The sequence below is a fragment of the Pyrus communis genome, chromosome 17 (assembly GCF_963583255.1).
Source record: "Pyrus communis chromosome 17, drPyrComm1.1, whole genome shotgun sequence".
NCBI classification, from domain to species: Eukaryota; Viridiplantae; Streptophyta; class Magnoliopsida; order Rosales; family Rosaceae; genus Pyrus; species Pyrus communis.
Window position 1 is genome coordinate 13,926,549 of NC_084819.1, and position 18,507 is coordinate 13,945,055.

Sequence of the window (18,507 nt, forward strand, 5' to 3'; positions counted from 1 at the left end):
ACGAGTGTTAAAGTTTTACAGAGAGTTCCCTGGCGGTGGTGGAGATCAGGAGGGGTTCCAGAAGCTTGAGAGAAGCAGAACCTTGTTGAGTGTGACGAGAGACAGGAGAGCTCTGTGATGCAGCGGGAGAATTCCCGAGCACAGTGAGGGTTTTAATGGAGGAACCTTGTTTAGTGGAGGTTTCGACCTAAACCCTAACCCTAGGAAATGGTGAAGCACTTTTTCTGTGACATTGGGCGATGGTGAAGTATCTGAAAGTTGAGAACTTGGAAGCACTTTTTATTTATTTTTAAAACTACGGTGAGGTGATTCAAACTTGAATGCAAAAGGAAAATATACTGCTCTAATCAACTACACTAACAAATTATCGTTCTAGGCTTTAATATTTACAATTTTCTTTATATCAAACTTGAGTGGAGAAGAACCACCACAGGTGGTCCAGTCAGGCTCGATTCTTAGTGCTGGTGAATCACATAATGGTGGTCAGGAGGGCTGAAATGTCTCTATGAGTCTTTTGGCCACCGAAAAGATGAACTGTCGTGGCAAAACCACCAACTGATCCCCTTAAAAAAAAACTTGAGTGGAGAAGGAGTTGCACAACTCTAGTTAACCTTTATGGAATTGGATCTCATTCAGATCCCCACATCTTAGTCGTTCATCGTGTATCGTGCGATCATAAATCATTTGATTTTTTTATTTAAAATTAAACATAAATAGTATCTGAAAAAACTGACTCTATGATGTACGATGAACTATTAGGATGTGGGGATCCTCAGGAAATGGATCCGGAATGTTCTATTTGTGCATATTTTCATTCCTTTTGCTAAAAAATGTTAGAGACAATAAGTTTCAAATCAGTACCCAATTAGCATATGAACATTAATTACTTTGATAACCAAAACTAATACACCTTGTCCTTTTCTTCTCATGATGATTTTGCTGACTAGAATATTCACTATCTTGGTACGAAATTTTTCAAGGAATAATGATGTTTTGCATAACACCTTACATGCAGATTGTTGCAGTAATATATAGATTGTGTCTATGGCTATGAATTGAATTCCAGTTTACTAGATAATATCCTTATTGCTTCGAATCGCAATCCATTCACGACTAATTTTACGGTGTATCCAAAACATGCAGCGTTACTCTTCATTCAGCGACCACCTGAGAGGAGTGTGGACTCTGTAGCATATGATGAATGTGAAAACCCCATGGCCACAGAAGATTTATATGACATAGCAAAATCATCAAAACCTTCATGGTGAGCAAACGTCAACCCACTGGAAGAAAGCCCAAGAACTGAGAGCTCCGGCAAAGCAATGTCCCCCTCCAAATACTGCACCACTTGTCTCATGCTCGGCCTAGCCGAAGGCTCCGAGTGAGAGCACAACAACCCTAGCTTCAACACCAACTCCACCTCCTCGGTTACGAAATCCGTCCCAAAGTTTTGATCCCTTGCCTCGAGAATATTACTTCTGCTCCAACAAGTAAAAACCCAATCCACCAAGATCAAATGCTGCTCCGGACCTTGCGCCTCTATTGGCCTTCTTCCACAAGCAACTTCGAGCAAAAATGCCCCAAAAGCAAACACGTCGGTGCTTTCTGTGGCCCGGCCTGTTCTTGTATGTTCCGGAGCTAAATACCCGAGTGTTCCAACTATATGAGTAGTTTGAGGATCTGTTCCGCGGTCATATAGTCTTGAAAGCCCAAAATCCCCTAACCTTGCATTCAATTCACCGTCTAGCAACACATTGCTTGCCTTAACATCTCTGTGAATCACAACTTGTTCCCATCCTTCATGAAGATAAAACAACCCTGAAGCAACGCCTCGGATAACCCTAAACCTCTGGCTCCAATTGAGAGTGACCGCCGGTTGGTCATAGAGGTACTTGTCCAAGCTTCCATTAGGCATGTAGTCATACACCAAAAGCAGCTCCCCTTTTCTTCTGCAGTATCCCAAGAGTGGGACTAAATTTCGATGGCGAAGCCGGCCAATGCTCACGATTTCCGCCACAAACTCCTTCATCCCCTGCCTTGATTCATGTGAGACTCTCTTCACAGCAATCTCATTTTTTGTGGTGGGTAACATGCCTCTATACACTTTACCAAAACCCCCACTTCCCAAAATCTCATTTTCTTTAAACCCTTTTGTTGCAATGTACAACTCTTTGTACTTAAACCTTTGAGGGCCATACTCAAGCTCCCAATCTTCAAGCAATTCTGCAAACTTCCTCCTCCTTCTTATGATGTAAATTAAACCGTAAACTGCTAGCAAAATCAAACTCACAGATAAAATTGGCACGCCAATTGTCAAAAGTTTCGACCTTTTTTTACCTCCTATCCGCGGCAACTTAGGAAGTTGTGACAGAACAAGTTCTTGAGCCTGGCCCTTGATCTTGAAGCTCCAACCCAGTACATAATGAGATGTGAGGACTGAGCCGGTTGATGAAGACAAGCCGACATACATTGTTTCGTTGAGTATCGGCGAAAGATCAAAATTCAAAGACAATAGCGGAGTGTAGGGTTTATCAACATTGATTGGAGCCAAACTGACATCGATTTGCTTCTTGGCACCGTCATATTCCACCCAAACTCTCATCGGTTGGCCGCTGATGAGAGTTAAATTCCGTAATCCGCCATTATTTTGATCATAGTATGCAGCCGGAGCAGCTTTCTCGGAGTGCAAGCCGTTGATATCGATCCCAACATGGTTTTCATTGATGTCATTGAACTCCTTGCTCTGGATGGTGTCAAGCTCCACGGCGAAAACATGGTTGGTGGCATTTCCATTGTTGGACTCGTTAAAAAGACCAAGGAACTGGCTTGGAAAAGCGCCGGGAAGGCCTTGCGTTGGAGCAACCACAAAAACGATTCCATGGCCGCTCAAATCTGCATATTCTGACCTGATGGCGAACACAAAAGTTGTAGAGAAGGAGAATACCGAGCCGTTGGATGAGTCCTTGAAGGTTATGGAGTTCGGATAAAATGCATGGCCTTGGTTCTGCTTAGTGTCGTTTGTAAGCCTCAAGAGACCATTCGGTGTGACTCCCGCTATGCCGTCGAGGTGAAGATTGGCAGACTGGAAGCCATTGAAGATGAAGTTAAGATCTTCAGCTGCTGCTAAGGTTACTACTGTAAGAATTACAAGCTTGAAAAGCATGGCTGTTTTTCTTGCGTGTTTGCCAAACGTATTGTTTACTTTTCACATATCCTTCTTAAATGCTGTCAGTGATATTTTGTAGGTTACATGTATGCAGTCCTCGACTTTAGTCTATAGCCGACATTCGACAAGAAATGTTAGTGGACCGTCGATTGTCACGCAAAACCAAATAAGTCGTTTTCTCGTAGAAAAATACAATAAGTTAGTTGATTGCTTGTCACAAGTGGTTCATCTCCTATAGTGATTGGTTTGTGCAATCATACATATCCGCGATTTTCATACCAAGAGTTTTTAATAGGGAACATAGAAGGATGGAATCTTCTACCACTAGACTTGGAAGTCTAGGAATGCATGGACAATAACTTCTCGTTATGTTTAGAGTGCCATACGTTGGAGATTAGTCTTTTATTCAGAGTGATTTAGCAATTTTGCTCGGAGTCTAACAATCACATGTACTTTCACTTTCTCTAAATAAAAACAAATCACGTGTTAGACTTAGAAGAAATATCACATGGCATGCTAAAAAATGTAAAGTCCCAGTGTGAATTTCACAAGTAAAATACAGTGTATCTTAACAAGTTCCACTTTTTCCCCTTATATAATTGATGAGGAGGGTGAAATCAAACTTGAAACCTCATGTGCGCGATGAATATTTTTAATCAAATGAACTCCAAATTACTTTTACGTACATCTCTGATTCAAGATGGATGTAAATTAATTCAATGGTCAAATACCACGGTTGTTATGGAACTACATGGGGTCCATTTCTTTGGCATCACGTTTATTGCGAATTTCTTTCCTATTTTATTTTCAACGATTGTGTGAAGCATGTTTGAATTTTCCGTGAATCACTGGAGACGCTTTCGTTTTTTCTTTTTTGTTCTTCATTTAATCTCTTAGTCCAATTAGATTGTTGAATTTATAACACATCACTTAAATGAAATGTTTTCTAACGGATTGGATTACATGTAGTTGAAAATAGAGTACGCACGCTATGAATAATACTTTATTAATCGAAAGCAAGGAATATTACAAACTTGTTAAAAAGAATATAAAACTCGTAGAGATTATATCTTGTCATGTTTATTATAAAACAACAAACATGAAGACTCCTATAAATAGATAAAATTAAAGCAAACCTTAAAGTTAACACTCAAAAAAGCTAATCATTGGTCCATAAGAAAACCATAAAAGCGTAATATAGACACCAATGAGCAATTACCCAAACCAATAAAGCTATTAAACCGCGTTTTACTAATCAGAATATCTAATTAAAAGCAAACACTAATTGATATCAGTTCGTACCTGCATAAGAACTCATCGTGAATGAGTTCGTACTTCGATCTTCTCTTCTGTCAGTTCCTAACAGCTCTTGCTCTCAACAGGGCGAGCATATATTGAACCCTGTTTGTAGAGCAAAAAATAATCAAAAAAATTATGGAAGTGACACGTTACTTTTGGGTAAAAATGAAAAAATTACATTCAAGGCACACCGGAATTCCCGCAACGGACAATAACTGCTCAATCAAGGAAGAGTCAAAGGTGATCAAAATGGTATTTATTCAAATCCCTCTCATCACTCTTCATCAAACCCTTGTTCAAAAGATAACTCGCAATTTTCCTATTTAATTTATGATTAATTGCCAAGTTAATTGCAAGATATTATTTCACATAATATCTTGCAATTATTCATAAAAATTCACCATATATGGTCGGCCACTATTCTCCAAATAGGGTCGGCCACTCCCCTATAAATAGCTATATTCTCCCACTAAAAAGCTAAGCCATTTACTACCCACAAACTGCTAAACACATTCTTTTCAGAATTCTAATGTTGGCATTGAAGATTCTTCAGCCAAATCCCCCCTATTCATCGTGGGCGCTTGTGAGGCTTTGGCTTTAATCTTAGGTGTTATTATTTTGCAGGTACATTTTGGTCAAAGAAAAAGACAGCGGAAATTTGCATCTACAAATTGGTGCTTTCATTGAGAGTTTGATTCACACGCTCGAAGAAGATTCTCACATTCAAAGTTTCTCATTTCTCGTTCGTTCATAAATTTTTCATACTTTCTTATTCCTGGATTTTTTTTTAAATTCTTTGAATATAGGTAAGGGAAAAATACAATGACGGAAAATTCGAAAACCATGACGAACGAAACTTCTTACATTCAAAGATCCGGATCAAATGATGAAGGACGAGGAGTAGGCCTACCACGACGATCCACGAGGCTCAACGCGTTGGCAAGAAGAGCAACAGGCTGCCCAGCTCGCTGCCACTTTAGCAGCCCAGGCCTAGGAGCAAGTCCAAGCCCAAACGCGAGCAATAACAGCCTGGCACACCTAGGCCCATGCCACAAAGCGGCGCTAAGCCCAGGCCCACGCCGTACAGTAGCCAACCCAAGTCGTGTTGAGGAGAGAAGAGGCTCAGCGCACGCGCACTTTCGCGACCCAGCTTACGCCAACGGTCTGGCCCAATCTCGCGACCCAACCTATTTTAACGGTCCAGCCTGCTTCCACGACCCGACCCGTTTCCACAGTCCAGCCCACTCTCGTAGCCCACTAATCCCAACCGGTCCAAAACTGGTTTAACCATCTTGATTTCAGATTTCTAGATCGACAATTGAATTGAGGGTATTTTCACCCAATTTCTCAGCATATTTGACATATCCCAATTCAAATTTCGCATTCGGAGTATGTTACCCTTCCACTACTCAAGGAGATGTACATTGTCCAAGCTTTTCCATCCCAAATAGCAAACAATATTTGTCTCGACAAGTAATAAAGTTGACAATCGCCCTCGCACAACAGACGACCTTAGTGAATCAGCTCTTGTAATGTATCGAGATGCAACGTGCCCCAGACGAGATGTCCAGAAATGGGACAAAAGTAGACGACGAACCTCTCCAGCAGCGTCTTGGTAAGCAGCCCCTTGACCAGCCACGAACCGAATGTTCGGGCAGTGTAAACTCCCGACTGGGCCCCCAAGATAGCATATACTTTCGTCTTAGCGTGCAAAGGAGCGTGAACTCTTGGATAGGCCCACAGACGAGCATACACTCATGGTTAGGGCCACACTTCGATAATCAATATGAGCAACCTTCCAGGCGAAGTGTTTATTCACGATTAGGCCCACAATGAGCATCATTCACCTCATGTAGGAGTAGGCAGCACGATTGACAAAGAGAAGCAGTCACTCAATTCGGCTCAAGTTCAACCAGCAGCCTGCGAGACATTAGCTCGTCTGTTAGGAACGCACAACATACACCGCAGCCACGGCATAGACAAGCCGAACACATGGAAGAACAGCCTAGACCAGCAAGTCATAACTGAGGTCAGCCAAGAGCTCCACTACCCCCAACAAAGGTAAATTTAGGAAGAAGTAGAAAGGCTATTGACCGGGCGATTGCGTAATTTCCAACTCAACCAAGTCACTGATAAGGCACTACGACAGGATATGACCAACATAAGTAAGTCACCTTTTGAAAAGCATGGCTATTTTTCTTGTGTGTTTGCAACACGTTTTGTTTACTTTTCACATATCCTTCTTCAAATGCTATCAGTGATATTTTGTAGGTTACATGTATGCAGTCCTCGACTTTAGTCTATAGACGACATTCGAGAAGAAATGTTAGTGGACCGTCGATTGTCACGTAAAACCAAATAAGTCGTTTTCTCGTAGCAAAATACAATAAGTTAAGTTAATTGCTTGTCACAAGTGGTTCATCTCCTATAGTGATTGGTTTGTGCAATCATACATATCCGCGATTTTCATACCAAGAGTTTTTAATAGGGAACATAGAAGGATGGAATCTTCTACCACTAGACTTGGAAGTCTAGGAATGCATGGACAATAACTTCTCGTTATGTTTAGAGTGCCATACGTTGGAGATTAGTATTTTATTCAGAGTGATTTAGCAATTTTGCTCGGAGTCCAACAATCACATGTACTTTCACTTTCTCTAAATAAAAACAAATCACGTGTTAGACTTAGAAGAAATATCGCATGGCATGCTAAAAAATGTAAAGTCCCAGTGTGAATTTCACAAGTAAAATACAGTGTATCTTAACAAGTTCCACTTTTTCCCCTTATATAATTGATGAGGAGGGTGGAATCAAACTTGAAACCTCATGTGCGCGATGAATATTTTTAATCAAATGAACTCCAAATTACTTTTACGTACATCTCTGATTCAAGATGGATGTAAATTAATTCAATGGTCAAATACCACGGTTGTTATGGAACTACATGGGGTCCATTTCTGTGGCATCACGTTTATTGCGAATTTCTTTCCTATTTTATTTTCAACGATTGTGTGAAGCATGTTTGAATTTTCCATGAATCACTGGAGACGCTTTCGTTTTTTCTTTTTTGTTCTTCATTTAATCTCTTAGTCCAATTATATCTTGTCATGTTTATTATAAAACAACAAACACGAAGACTACTATAAATAGAGAAAATTAAAGCAAACCTTAAAGTTAACACTCAAAAAAGCTAATCATTGGTCCATAAGAAAACCATAAAAGCGTAATATAGACACCGATGAGCAATTACCCAAACCAATAAAGCTATTAAACCGCGTTTTACTAATCAGAATATCTAATTAAAAGCAAACACTAATTGATATCAGTTCGTACCTGCATAAGAACTCATCGTGAATGAGTTCGTACTTCGATCTTCTCTTCTCTCAGTTCCTAACAGCTCTTGCTCTCAACAGGGCGAGCATATATTGAACCCTGTTTGTGGAGCAAAAAATAATCAAAAAAATTATGGAGGTGACACGTTACTTTTGGGTAAAAAGGAAAAAATTACATTCAAGGCACACTGGGATTCCCGCAACGGACAATAATGGCTCAATCAAGGAAGAGTCAAAGGTGACCAAAATGGTATTTATTCAAATCCCTCTCATCACTCTTCATCAAACCCTTATTCAAAAGGTAACTCCCAATTTTCCTATTTAATTTATGATTAATTGCCAAGTTAATTGCAAGATATTATTTCACATATATCTTGCAATTATTCATAAAAATTCACCATATATGGTCGGCCACTATTCTCCAAATAGGGTCGGCCACTCCCCTATAAATAGCCATATTCTCCCACTAAAAAGCTAAGCGATTTACTATCCACAAACTGCTAAACACATTCTTTTCAGAATTCTAATGTTGGCATTGAAGATTCTTCAGCCAAAGCCCCCTATTCATCGTGGGCGCTTGTGAGGCTTTGGCTTTAATCTTAGGTGTTATTATTTTGCAGGTACATTTTGGTCAAAGAAAAAGACAACGGAAATTTGCATCTACAAATTGGTGCTTTCATTGAGAGTTTGATTCACACGCTCGAAGAAGATTCTCACATTCAAAGTTTCTCATTTCTCGTTCGTTCATAAATTTTTCATACTTTCTTATTCCTGGATTGTTTTTTTTTAATTCTTTGAATATAGGTAAGGGAAAAATACAATGACGGAAAATTCGAAAACCATGACGAACGAAACTTCTTACATTCAAAGATCCGGATCAAATGATGAAGGACGAGGAGTAGGCCTACCACGACGATCCACGAGGCTCAACGCTATGGCAAGAGGAGCAACAGGCTGCCCAGCTCGCTGCCACTTTAGCAACCCAGGCCTAGAAGCAAATCCAAGCCCAAACGCGAGCAATAACAGCCTGGCACACCTAGGCCCACGCCACAAAGCGGCGCTAAGCCCAGGCCCACGCCGTACAGTAGCCGACCCAAGTCATGCTGAGGAGAGAAGAGGCTCAGCGCACGCGCACTTTTGCGGCCCAGCTTACGCCAACGGTCTGGCCCACTCTCGCGACCCAACCTATTTTAACGGTCCAGCCTGCTTCCACGACCCGACCCGTTTCCACAGTCCAGCCCACTCCCGTAGCCAACTAATCCCAACCGGTCCAAAACTGGTTCAACCGTCTTGATTTCAGATTTCTAGATCGACAATTGAATTGAGGGTATTTTCACCCAATTTCTCCGCATATTTGACATATCCCAACTCAAATTTCGCGTTCGGAGTATGTTACCCTTCCACTACTCAAGGAGATGTACATTGTCCAAGCTCTTCCATCCCAAATAGCAAACAATATTTGTCTCGACAAGTAATAAAGTTGACAATCACCCTCGCACATCAGACGACCTTAGTGAATCAGCTCTTGTAATGTATCGAGATGCAGCGTGCCCCAGACGAAATGTCCCGAAATGGGACAAAAGTAGACGGCGAACCTCTCCAGCAGCGTCTTGGTAAGCAACCCCTTGACCAGCCACAAACCAAATGTTCGGGCAGTGTAAACTCTCGACTGGGCCCCCAAGATAGCATATACTTCCGTCTTAGCATGCAAAGGAGCGTGCACTCTCGAATAGGCCTACAGACGAGCATACACTCATGGTTAAGGCCACACTTCGATAATCAATATGAGCAACCTTCCAGGTGAAGTGTTTATTCACGATTAGGCCTGCAATGAGCATCATCCACCTCATGTAGAAGTAGGCAGCACGATTGACAAAGAGAAGCAGTCACTCAATTCGGCTCAAGTTCAACCAAGAGCCTGCGAGACATTAGCTCGTCTGTTAGGAACACACAACATACACCGCAGCCACGGCATAGACAAGGTGAACACATGGAAGAACAGCCTAGACCAGCAAGTCACGACTGAGGGCAGCCAAGAGCTCCACTACCCCCAACAAAGGTAAATTCAGGAAGAAGTAGAAAGGCTATTGACCGAGCGATTGCGTAATTTCCAACTCAACGAGGTCATTGATAAGGCACTACGACGGGATATGACCAACATAAGTAAGTCACCTTTTGCGAAAAAGATCGAGTAGGCAAAGCCTTCATGCAAATTCAGCATGCCACATTTCACATTCTTCAAAAATGATGGAGACTCATAGAGACACCTAAAGCACTACGAAACAACGACTCATAATCCTTCAAAGGGGATGGAGACTCATGATCCTCTATCGAAACAACAACGCTCTTATGTGTAAGATATTCTCCACCACTTTGCAAGGCGAGGCACAAATTTGTTCCACACCTTGCCGCCACAATCCATCCAGAGTTTCGATGAGCTTTCTTTGATTTTCACCAAGGAGTATTCATCATACTGCTCGATCAAGGAGAAGTCCGACCATTTTTTCAACGTCAAGAAAAACCCAAATGAGTCGTTACGTGACTATATGAAGAGGTTCAAAGTAGAGAACACAAAGATAGTCGGATGCGACAACTCAATAACTAGTGCAGTATTCCAAAAAGGATTTCCAGGAGACAACCTCAGAGCTAATCATGAAAGAAGATCTAACTCTGGCAAACTCTTTTGCACGAGCAGAAAAACATGCACTTTGGGACGAGGCTTGGCGAGCAAATAAAGCACCCAAGTAGCCTCGAAATGAATCCACAGTAACTCAAAATAAGGAGGATAATAAACAGTATAATAACGAAAGTAGGCAGAAGGCCAAGCACAAGGACTGATCCCTGACAAAAAAAGGCCCAACGCCTAAGAACTACTCTAAGTTCTTGATCCTGATACACCAAATCCTCCGCGACATCAAGAACGAACCATGTTTAAGCTGTTGAAGCAATCAAAGAGAGATACCTCTAAGCTGGACCATACCAAGTACTACAGATTTCATTGAGGTCCCGGCCACACAACGGACGATTGCTACACTGGGATGAACTACCTAGAGAATCTTAGCTAAAAAAGGGAAAAAAAAGGTAAAAAAATATATGGAATGAGATAGGTTTTGCGAGCTACCTTGTAAGAGGGATTTGATGAAAGGGATTTTGAATTGTTACCTTTCTTGGGCATTCTTGACTTGGTTGAAGAATGATTGCCTGCTGCTCGTGAGTAGGAAACTCGTTTTACCTCAAAGGCATTTTGTCCTCTCTTGTCCAGAAATCTACGTGTTGCCTTGTGATTATTTTTAGCTCCACAAATGCCCTCACACCTGTTGGGTTATTCGCAGAAAAGGGCAACAGGTGTAGAGATTTTCTTGCCTTAGGAAACTTTGAATTGTTTCCTATTTTGATGTAGATTCTTTCTTTAATAGGAAATTAGATCCTTCTAGGAAAGGGAAATAAATTTCTCTCAAAGCCTATTTAAGTCCACCTTAAGTGGGTTATTAAATCAACTTCGAAGAGCAATTTATTCTACCCTACAAGAAAGAGAGAGCTTAAAGGATATTTGTTCCCCCTACTCTAGCAATCTTCTACATCTTTCCCGTGCAAATGACCGTTTTTCGTTGCTTTCTTTGTCTTCTCCATGCCTCACTGATGTAAAAAAATTTATTTTTTCTTGTCTTCTTCTTGGATAGTGCTGTCGTGGGGCAGCTGTCGGGGTGGTGTGGCACGTCGACTGGCAAGGGCCAGGAGTTGGCTCGGCATGGGCCAATGAGGTGGTATGGTATGGGTCATTGCTTGTGCTGCTCGGCTTGATTGAAGTTAAGGATTGGCTCGGCATGGGCTGAGGAAATGGCATGGCATTGGTTACGGTTTGGGCTGCCTGTAAAAAATGAGGAAACTGCTTTTGATTTCTCAGCTGCCATAGATGGAGCAGTTAAGGATGAAATTGCCAAAATCGGAGTTGCTGAAGACGAAGTGTTGGATGAGCGAATTGTTAAGTGCAAAAAGTGGTTGCTGCCCCCTGACCATATTGCTTTCTACTCGATCTTCATGCATTCAATCCTTTGAACCATGTGTCTTTCTCACACTGGAGAGCTTACCCAGATGGGTGTTGGGGAATTAGTTTAACCTCTTGCATTGAAGAGCAATTAGTTTACCCTTTCGCACTGGAGAGCAATTAGTTTATCCTCTCGCATTGGAGAACAGCCCCATATGGGTGTCGGGAAATTAGTTTACCTTTTCGCATTAGAAAGAAATTAGTTTATCCTTTGGCACTGGAGAGCAGACCCATATGTGTGTCGGGGAATTGGTTTACCCTCTCGCATTGGAGAGCAATTAGTTTATCCTCTCGCACTGGAGAGCAGACCCATATGGGTGTCGGGGAATTGATTTACCCTCTCGCACTGGAGAGCAATTAGAGAGCAGACCCATATAGGTGTCGGGGGATTGGTTTACCCTCTCGCACTAAAGAGCAATTAATTTATCCTCTCGCATAGGAAAGCAGACTCATACGGGTATCGGGGAATTGGTTTACCCTCTCGCACTGAAGAGCAATTAGTTTATCCTCTCGCATAGGAAAGCAGACTCATACGGGTATCGGGGAATTGGTTTACCCTCTCGCACTGAAGAGCAATTAGTTTATCCTCTCGCACTAGAGAGCAGACCCAGAAAGGGTTTTTAGCAGTTATTGTGGACAGCAGTTGAGCCAGGCTTATGAATAACTTCTTGAATCTTCATTGCGAATAAATAAATAAACCAACTGTGCCAGAAGGTAGAAACTACATAACAAACTGGATAATCTTCAGCTTGTGAAGCCTTGTTCGTCGAGCTACTTAAGACTTCGAACTTATTTGAAAAAAAAAAAACCAAACGAGGTTCAAGGGGTTATGGAAACTTCCCCTCCTTGTGTAGGCTGTTTTGTTGACCTATCAAGATACTCGTCGCATCGGCCTTTATTTGTCAGCTTCTCAAGGTACTGCTTCCACTTCAGGCAGCCATTGGTAGTATGGCCCGATCCTTGATGGAATGCGCAATACTTTGTATGATCTAGCCTGGTAAGATCACCTTTCATGGGTGACGGTAGTTCGAACCAAGGTTCGTTCTTAAGCTTGCAGAGAATTTGGCCGATTGGAACTGTGAACTTTGTGAATGTTTCAGGTGTTGAGTCTTCTCTGGTCCGGGAATGTTTCATGTGCTTCTTTTCCGACTCGTTTTTGTTAGACTGCTTAGCCTCGTCCCATAATGCATGTTTTTCTACCAAAGCATACGAAGCTGCTAGGGTCAGTTCTTCTCCCATGATCAGTTTTTCGAATAAAGGATGTTCGGTGGGAAGCCCATTTCTGAATGCTGCTGTTGCTATGTCTTCGTTGCAGCCAACAATCTTGGCCTTCTCCGCTTTGAACCTCTTAACATAATCACGAATTGTCTCCTAATGGTCTTTTATGATGCTGAAGAGATGGTCGAATGTTCTTTTGATTGAGCGGTTAGACGAATACTTCTTAGTGAAAATAAAGGAAAGTTTGTTGAAACTTAGGATCGACTGCGGCGGTAGAGTATGAAACCAGTCTTGCGTCTCGCCTTGTAGAGATGTGACAAAATTTTTGCACATAAGCGTATCGTTGTTCCTATAGAGGATCATGGTACTGCGGTAGTGCTTGAGATGTCGATCTGGATCTTTGTCTTCCTTGTACTAAATGAAATGAGGCATAGTGAACCCACGAGGTGGATTTGTTTACTCGATCTCATTTTTGAATGGTGACATGATTATGTTGGTCATGTCTCGTCAAAGCGCATCGTCAGCAGCCTCGTTACGTTGGAAATTACGCAATCGTTCATTTAAGAGCCTATCAATTTCTTCTTGAATTTGCCTCTGTTGGGGCAGTGGAACTTTCGACTGCCCTCAGTCGTGACCTATGGGTTTGGGCTGCTCTTCCCTATGCTTGACTCATCTATGTCGCAGCTACGGTGCATGTGGCATGTTCTTGGCAGGCGAACGAGTTGCTCGCAAGCTGTCGGTTGAACTTGAGTTGGATTGAGTGACTGCTTCTCTCCATCTGCCATGCTGTCTACTCCAATATGAGGTGGAGAATACTCCTTGCGAGCCTAGTTGTGAATTAACACTTCGCTTGGAAGGTTGTCCATGTTGATAATTGGAGTGTGACCTCAACCGTGAACGTATGCTCGTCCATAGACTTAATCGGGAATATACGTTACTCCGCGCACTAAGACGAGAATATACGTTATCCCAAGGACCCAAGCGGGAGCGTATATTGCCAAAATGCTCGGATCATGGCTGGTTAATGGGGTGCTTGCCTAGACGCTGGTGAAGAGGTTCATCTACCCTTGTCCTACTTCGGGACACCTCGTCCGGGGCATGTTGGATCTCAATGCGTTGCAAGAGTTGATTCACCAAGGTTGTCTGTTGTGCAAGTGCGCTCATCAACTCTATGACTTGTCAAGACAAGTGTTGCTCGCCATTTAGATTGGAAGAGCTTAGAAGGAATGTGCCTTCTTAAGCAGTGGAAGTGTGGTAGGCTCCGGGCGCAAGATTTGAGTTGGGAAATATCAAATCTGTGAAGAAATGTGGTAAAAATGCCCCCAACTTGATGGTAGGTCCGGGTGGTTGAGAGAGTCTTGGGCCGACTTGGGCTGCTTAAGAGGCCACGGGGGCAGGTTGGGCCACGAGAGTGGGCTGCTCGGTGAGAGCCATGGGAGCAGGCTGGGTTGCAAGAGTAGGTTGGGTCACGGGAGCAGGCTTGGCCACAAGAGCAGACTGCTCAATGCGTGATGCATACGAGTGCAAGGCTTAGCAACGCATTGGGCTTGGAGTGACATGGCTTGGGTTGTGGCCTTTGCAAGCTTGGATGGCATGGCTTGGGCCGTGGCAGTGGTGTCATGGACCTCGTCGCGGGTGGTGGCCGTGGTGGCCACCGTGGTGGTTGCCATGGTGATGCCCCGTAATGGTGGTGCCGCTCCACCTATGATCACATTTAGCCTCGTGGATCGTCGCGGTCCCATTTCTTGAATATTGGAATTTTCACTTGCGGAATTTTCTAAATCTCTAGCCATTGTATTTCTTTTTTACGTTTTATCAAAGAATCTTTGCAAATAAAAAATTCTAATAATAAGAACATACGAAAAATATACAAATGGACAAGAAAAAATAGAGAAAAACCTTTTATACGAGAGTCTTCTACAAGTGTGTGTACTTCAGCTCTCAATGAAAACACCAATTTATGGATGCAAATTTCTTCCTCCTTGATCTTGGACAAAATTGCACCTACAAAACAAATAACACCTTAGGTCAAGGCCAAGAGCTTCACGCGCCCACGATGAATTAGGGGGGGCTTTGGCCAAAGAACCTCCGATGCCAAAGTTAGAATTTAGAGAGAAAAGTGTTTGAGAGTTTTGGAGAACTTTAGTAAGAGTATGAAACTAGGTTTTTAAAGAAAAATGGGTCATATTTATAGGGCATGGCTGGTCCCCCTTGGAGAAGGAGTGACCGGCCCTTTATGTATTTTTTGGGTGTTATTTGGTGATTTAATTAGCAATTAATATATTGATTAGGAATAAATATATTAATTGGCTAATTAACATAATGAAAGGGATTTTTTTGGGAGGTTATGTGATTTATGTGGAATATTTTGTAAGTTATGGAATGATAGCTTAACTAAAAAAGGGAAAAAGTAAAAAATATATGGAATGGGATAGGTTTTGGGAGCTACCTTGTAAGAGGGATTTGATGAAAGGGATTTTGAATTGTTACCTTTCTTGGGCATTCTTGACTTGGTTGAAGAATGATTGCCCGCTACTCACGTGTAGGAAGCCCGTTGTACCTCAAGGGCATTTTTGTCCTCTCCTATCCAGAAATCTACATTGCCTTGTGATTATTTTTGGCTCCACAACTTTCATGGCCGGTGCATGGGTACTATGCTCCGCCACCATCCACGGCGGTGCCAGCGATTTTTTTGATGACCCATCTCAGCATGTGTAGGAACCCAAGGTCCCTCCTTAGGTTTTTCGATGTGTCGAATCCAAATCCACTGTTCATTTTCCAAAATTCTATCATTTTAATAGAGTTTTATTAAATGGTCTCCATTTGTGTTTAGGTGCATTGGTTGGAAATGACCCAGTCCTCCCTAGTTCGAGTGGATCTCCTGTAGCAAAATACTTGTGAGTGGACCCCTTCTTAACTTGCATGTTTTTATAAAATATTAGGGTTGCATTCATGAAAAGCATGATTTCATGATTTTACATCTTATGCATTATTTATGATTTTGGAGAATTCATGATTTATTCTCCTTTATGAAATATTTTTTATTTATCTATTTAAGGTTTATAAAATGGCATCTTTATGGAAAACAAGTTTATGGAATTGTCTATGATTTATTTATGGTTTATGAATTGAGGCTTTGAGCTTTTGAGGTCCGGTGATTTGATATGATTTTTTAGATATGTTTTTAGTGCTTATCTAGTGGGTTATTATACAGCACATACACATAACACGGGTACGTAGACGTCTATGGTCATAGGACATAGTTGAGGATATTTATGACATACCCCCAACTTTACTAGCGAAACCAGTGTCAAACAGCTTCAGTAGCCACGGCTAGTATTAGTGTGTTATGCTATATTTTCTTCTCTAGCGTAACCCAAAGTTGTACAGCTTCACCTTCGGGTGATGGGGCCTACCATGTTTCTTCACTGGCGTAACCCAGTGTCGTACAGCTTCACCTTCGGATGATGGACAGGTTATGCCTTCGGGCGACTATGACATCCCTAGTTAAGTACATAATTGATGTGATTTACAGATGTTTTACAGATTTGCCTTCAGGCGACTATGATACCCCTAGTTGAGTACATAATTGATGTGATTTACAAATTTGCCTTCGGGCCAGCTATACTACCATTTTTAAGCACTGGTTTATATGTATGTGTTTTACGAACATTTTTTCATGGCATGCTAGAGTTTTCAGAAAATCTACTATGTGGTACTATATATGTGTTTTCAAAATAGGGGGTTAGTATGTTCAGAAAGAAAATGGTTTTCTTATTATTACTATTATTATTATTATAAACTTTGGTCTACTCACCATTTGTTTGGCGCCCCTTTCAGGAGTTAGAATCGAGGCATACTATCCTGGCGTCAGGGCACTTCCGTATAGGTATCTTCGAGTCTTTTCAAAGTAGAACCCATTCCTTTGTTTATACCATTTGATATTAATTCTTTCACATTATTCTTGATGAGTTGTATGCTTTGAACACGTTTTCGTATTGGCATAATTCTTTCTAATTGCATATTTTATTTGTATGCATGTTTAAAATGGCTTCTTCACTCTCGGGTGTCGGCCAGCACGTGTCTATCATGATATTTGGAGATATCGGGGTCGAGTCATGTCATTGTCAAGCAGATTCTTTGGTTGAATGAGATGAGGTATGAACTACAGGAGATCTATGGCTTGGTAATTCAGTAGAAGGTGATGTGCACAAAGAATGTGTAATTTGTTTGTCTGAACCACATGACACAACTATTCTTCCATGCAGACACATAGTAATCATACTTTGCTCTTTTTCTTCTGAAAGTTTGTCAAAGTTGCTAGTGGAGAAAGCTAAGCTTAACCTTGAGTAAGTTTCTGATTGGTGAGAAAATAATGATAACTAACCGTGGATGTGTTCTGCCACTAGCATTCTATAATTTAATGGCATCCCACCATGCCCAGCCCTGAGGAATGATTGGTTGTGTTCTACAATGAAGGTTGACAGTGATTTTTAGAGTTGAAATCTTGAAAACGATAAATAATTTTGGGATATGCACGTTAAAAGTGATTTCGGGTGTATTTAGATATTTTTCTAAAACCTTATAAGGTTAAAATTGTCATTGTAGATTAGATATATAAATCATTTGATATTGTGGGATGTATTCAACATTAAGTGGAGTACCAATAAAATTAAAAATAAAAAAGGGCTATTCTAAACAGTAATAAAAAAAAACTGCAACTAGGGCAAATAATTAAGATTCATGCATTGTGCCTATATATAATATAACAACATTCTTGTTTCGTCCATAATTAACACACAGCACAAAGGATTGGCAGTTGGCCATTTTGGATAAAGAGGAATATTTGCCCACACCGACCTCAACAACTCCAGTTCCACCATCTTTCTCACGCGTCCGCAGACTCACTTGCAACATTCTCTTACACCTTCCCACTCCATTCCCACTCGCACCGTACGGCGTACAGACAGGTTGAACATAAATTAAGCTCGAGATTGGAACTTTTCTTTTTTTTATTTTTATTTTTATTTTTTTATTTCTTGTATTCTTTTGGTTAATTATCACATTACATTGTATAATGCTTTTTTTTTTTCCCCCAACATAATGATATATATTTACACTAATGTATGAGTGAATAAATTTGATATCGAATTCATTATTTTCATAACTCGAAACCCGAATACCTCTCACTTGTAAGTAAATAAGAATGTCACTAAATCGTAGTAATATAAGTGGAAATTGCATTGCATAATATTAGGATTTTTTTTAATAAAAAATATTATCTACACTAAGGGTAACGGGGATGGGGTGGGCTTAACCTCACAATGAGTTAGTAATAATGTGGTTCAAATTTATCTTTGACAAAAATTGAACCTAATGTCATTAAACCGTAGTACTAAGTGGTTATTTAGATCCAATATTAAACATTAGAAAAGTAGCAAACATTG

At 41.1% G+C, this 18,507-nt stretch overlaps 1 protein-coding gene across 1 annotated transcript; it reads right to left on the bottom strand.

Moving 5' to 3' along the window:
- Window positions 1-863: 863 nt before the first annotated feature.
- LOC137723479 (L-type lectin-domain containing receptor kinase IV.1-like) lies at window positions 864-3,202 on the bottom strand. The gene has a single exon (XM_068462674.1). The coding sequence runs from the start codon at window positions 3,161-3,163 to the stop codon at window positions 1,157-1,159; it is 2,007 nt and encodes a 668-aa protein (XP_068318775.1). The 5' UTR covers window positions 3,164-3,202; the 3' UTR covers window positions 864-1,156.
- Between the last annotated feature and the right edge of the window lie 15,305 nt (window positions 3,203-18,507).

Bases quoted from the DNA above. Each gene is read 5' to 3' on its own strand.
- LOC137723479 (XM_068462674.1), bottom strand. From the start codon at position 3,163: ATGCTTTTCAAGCTTGTAATTCTTACAGTAGTAACCTTAGCAGCAGCT.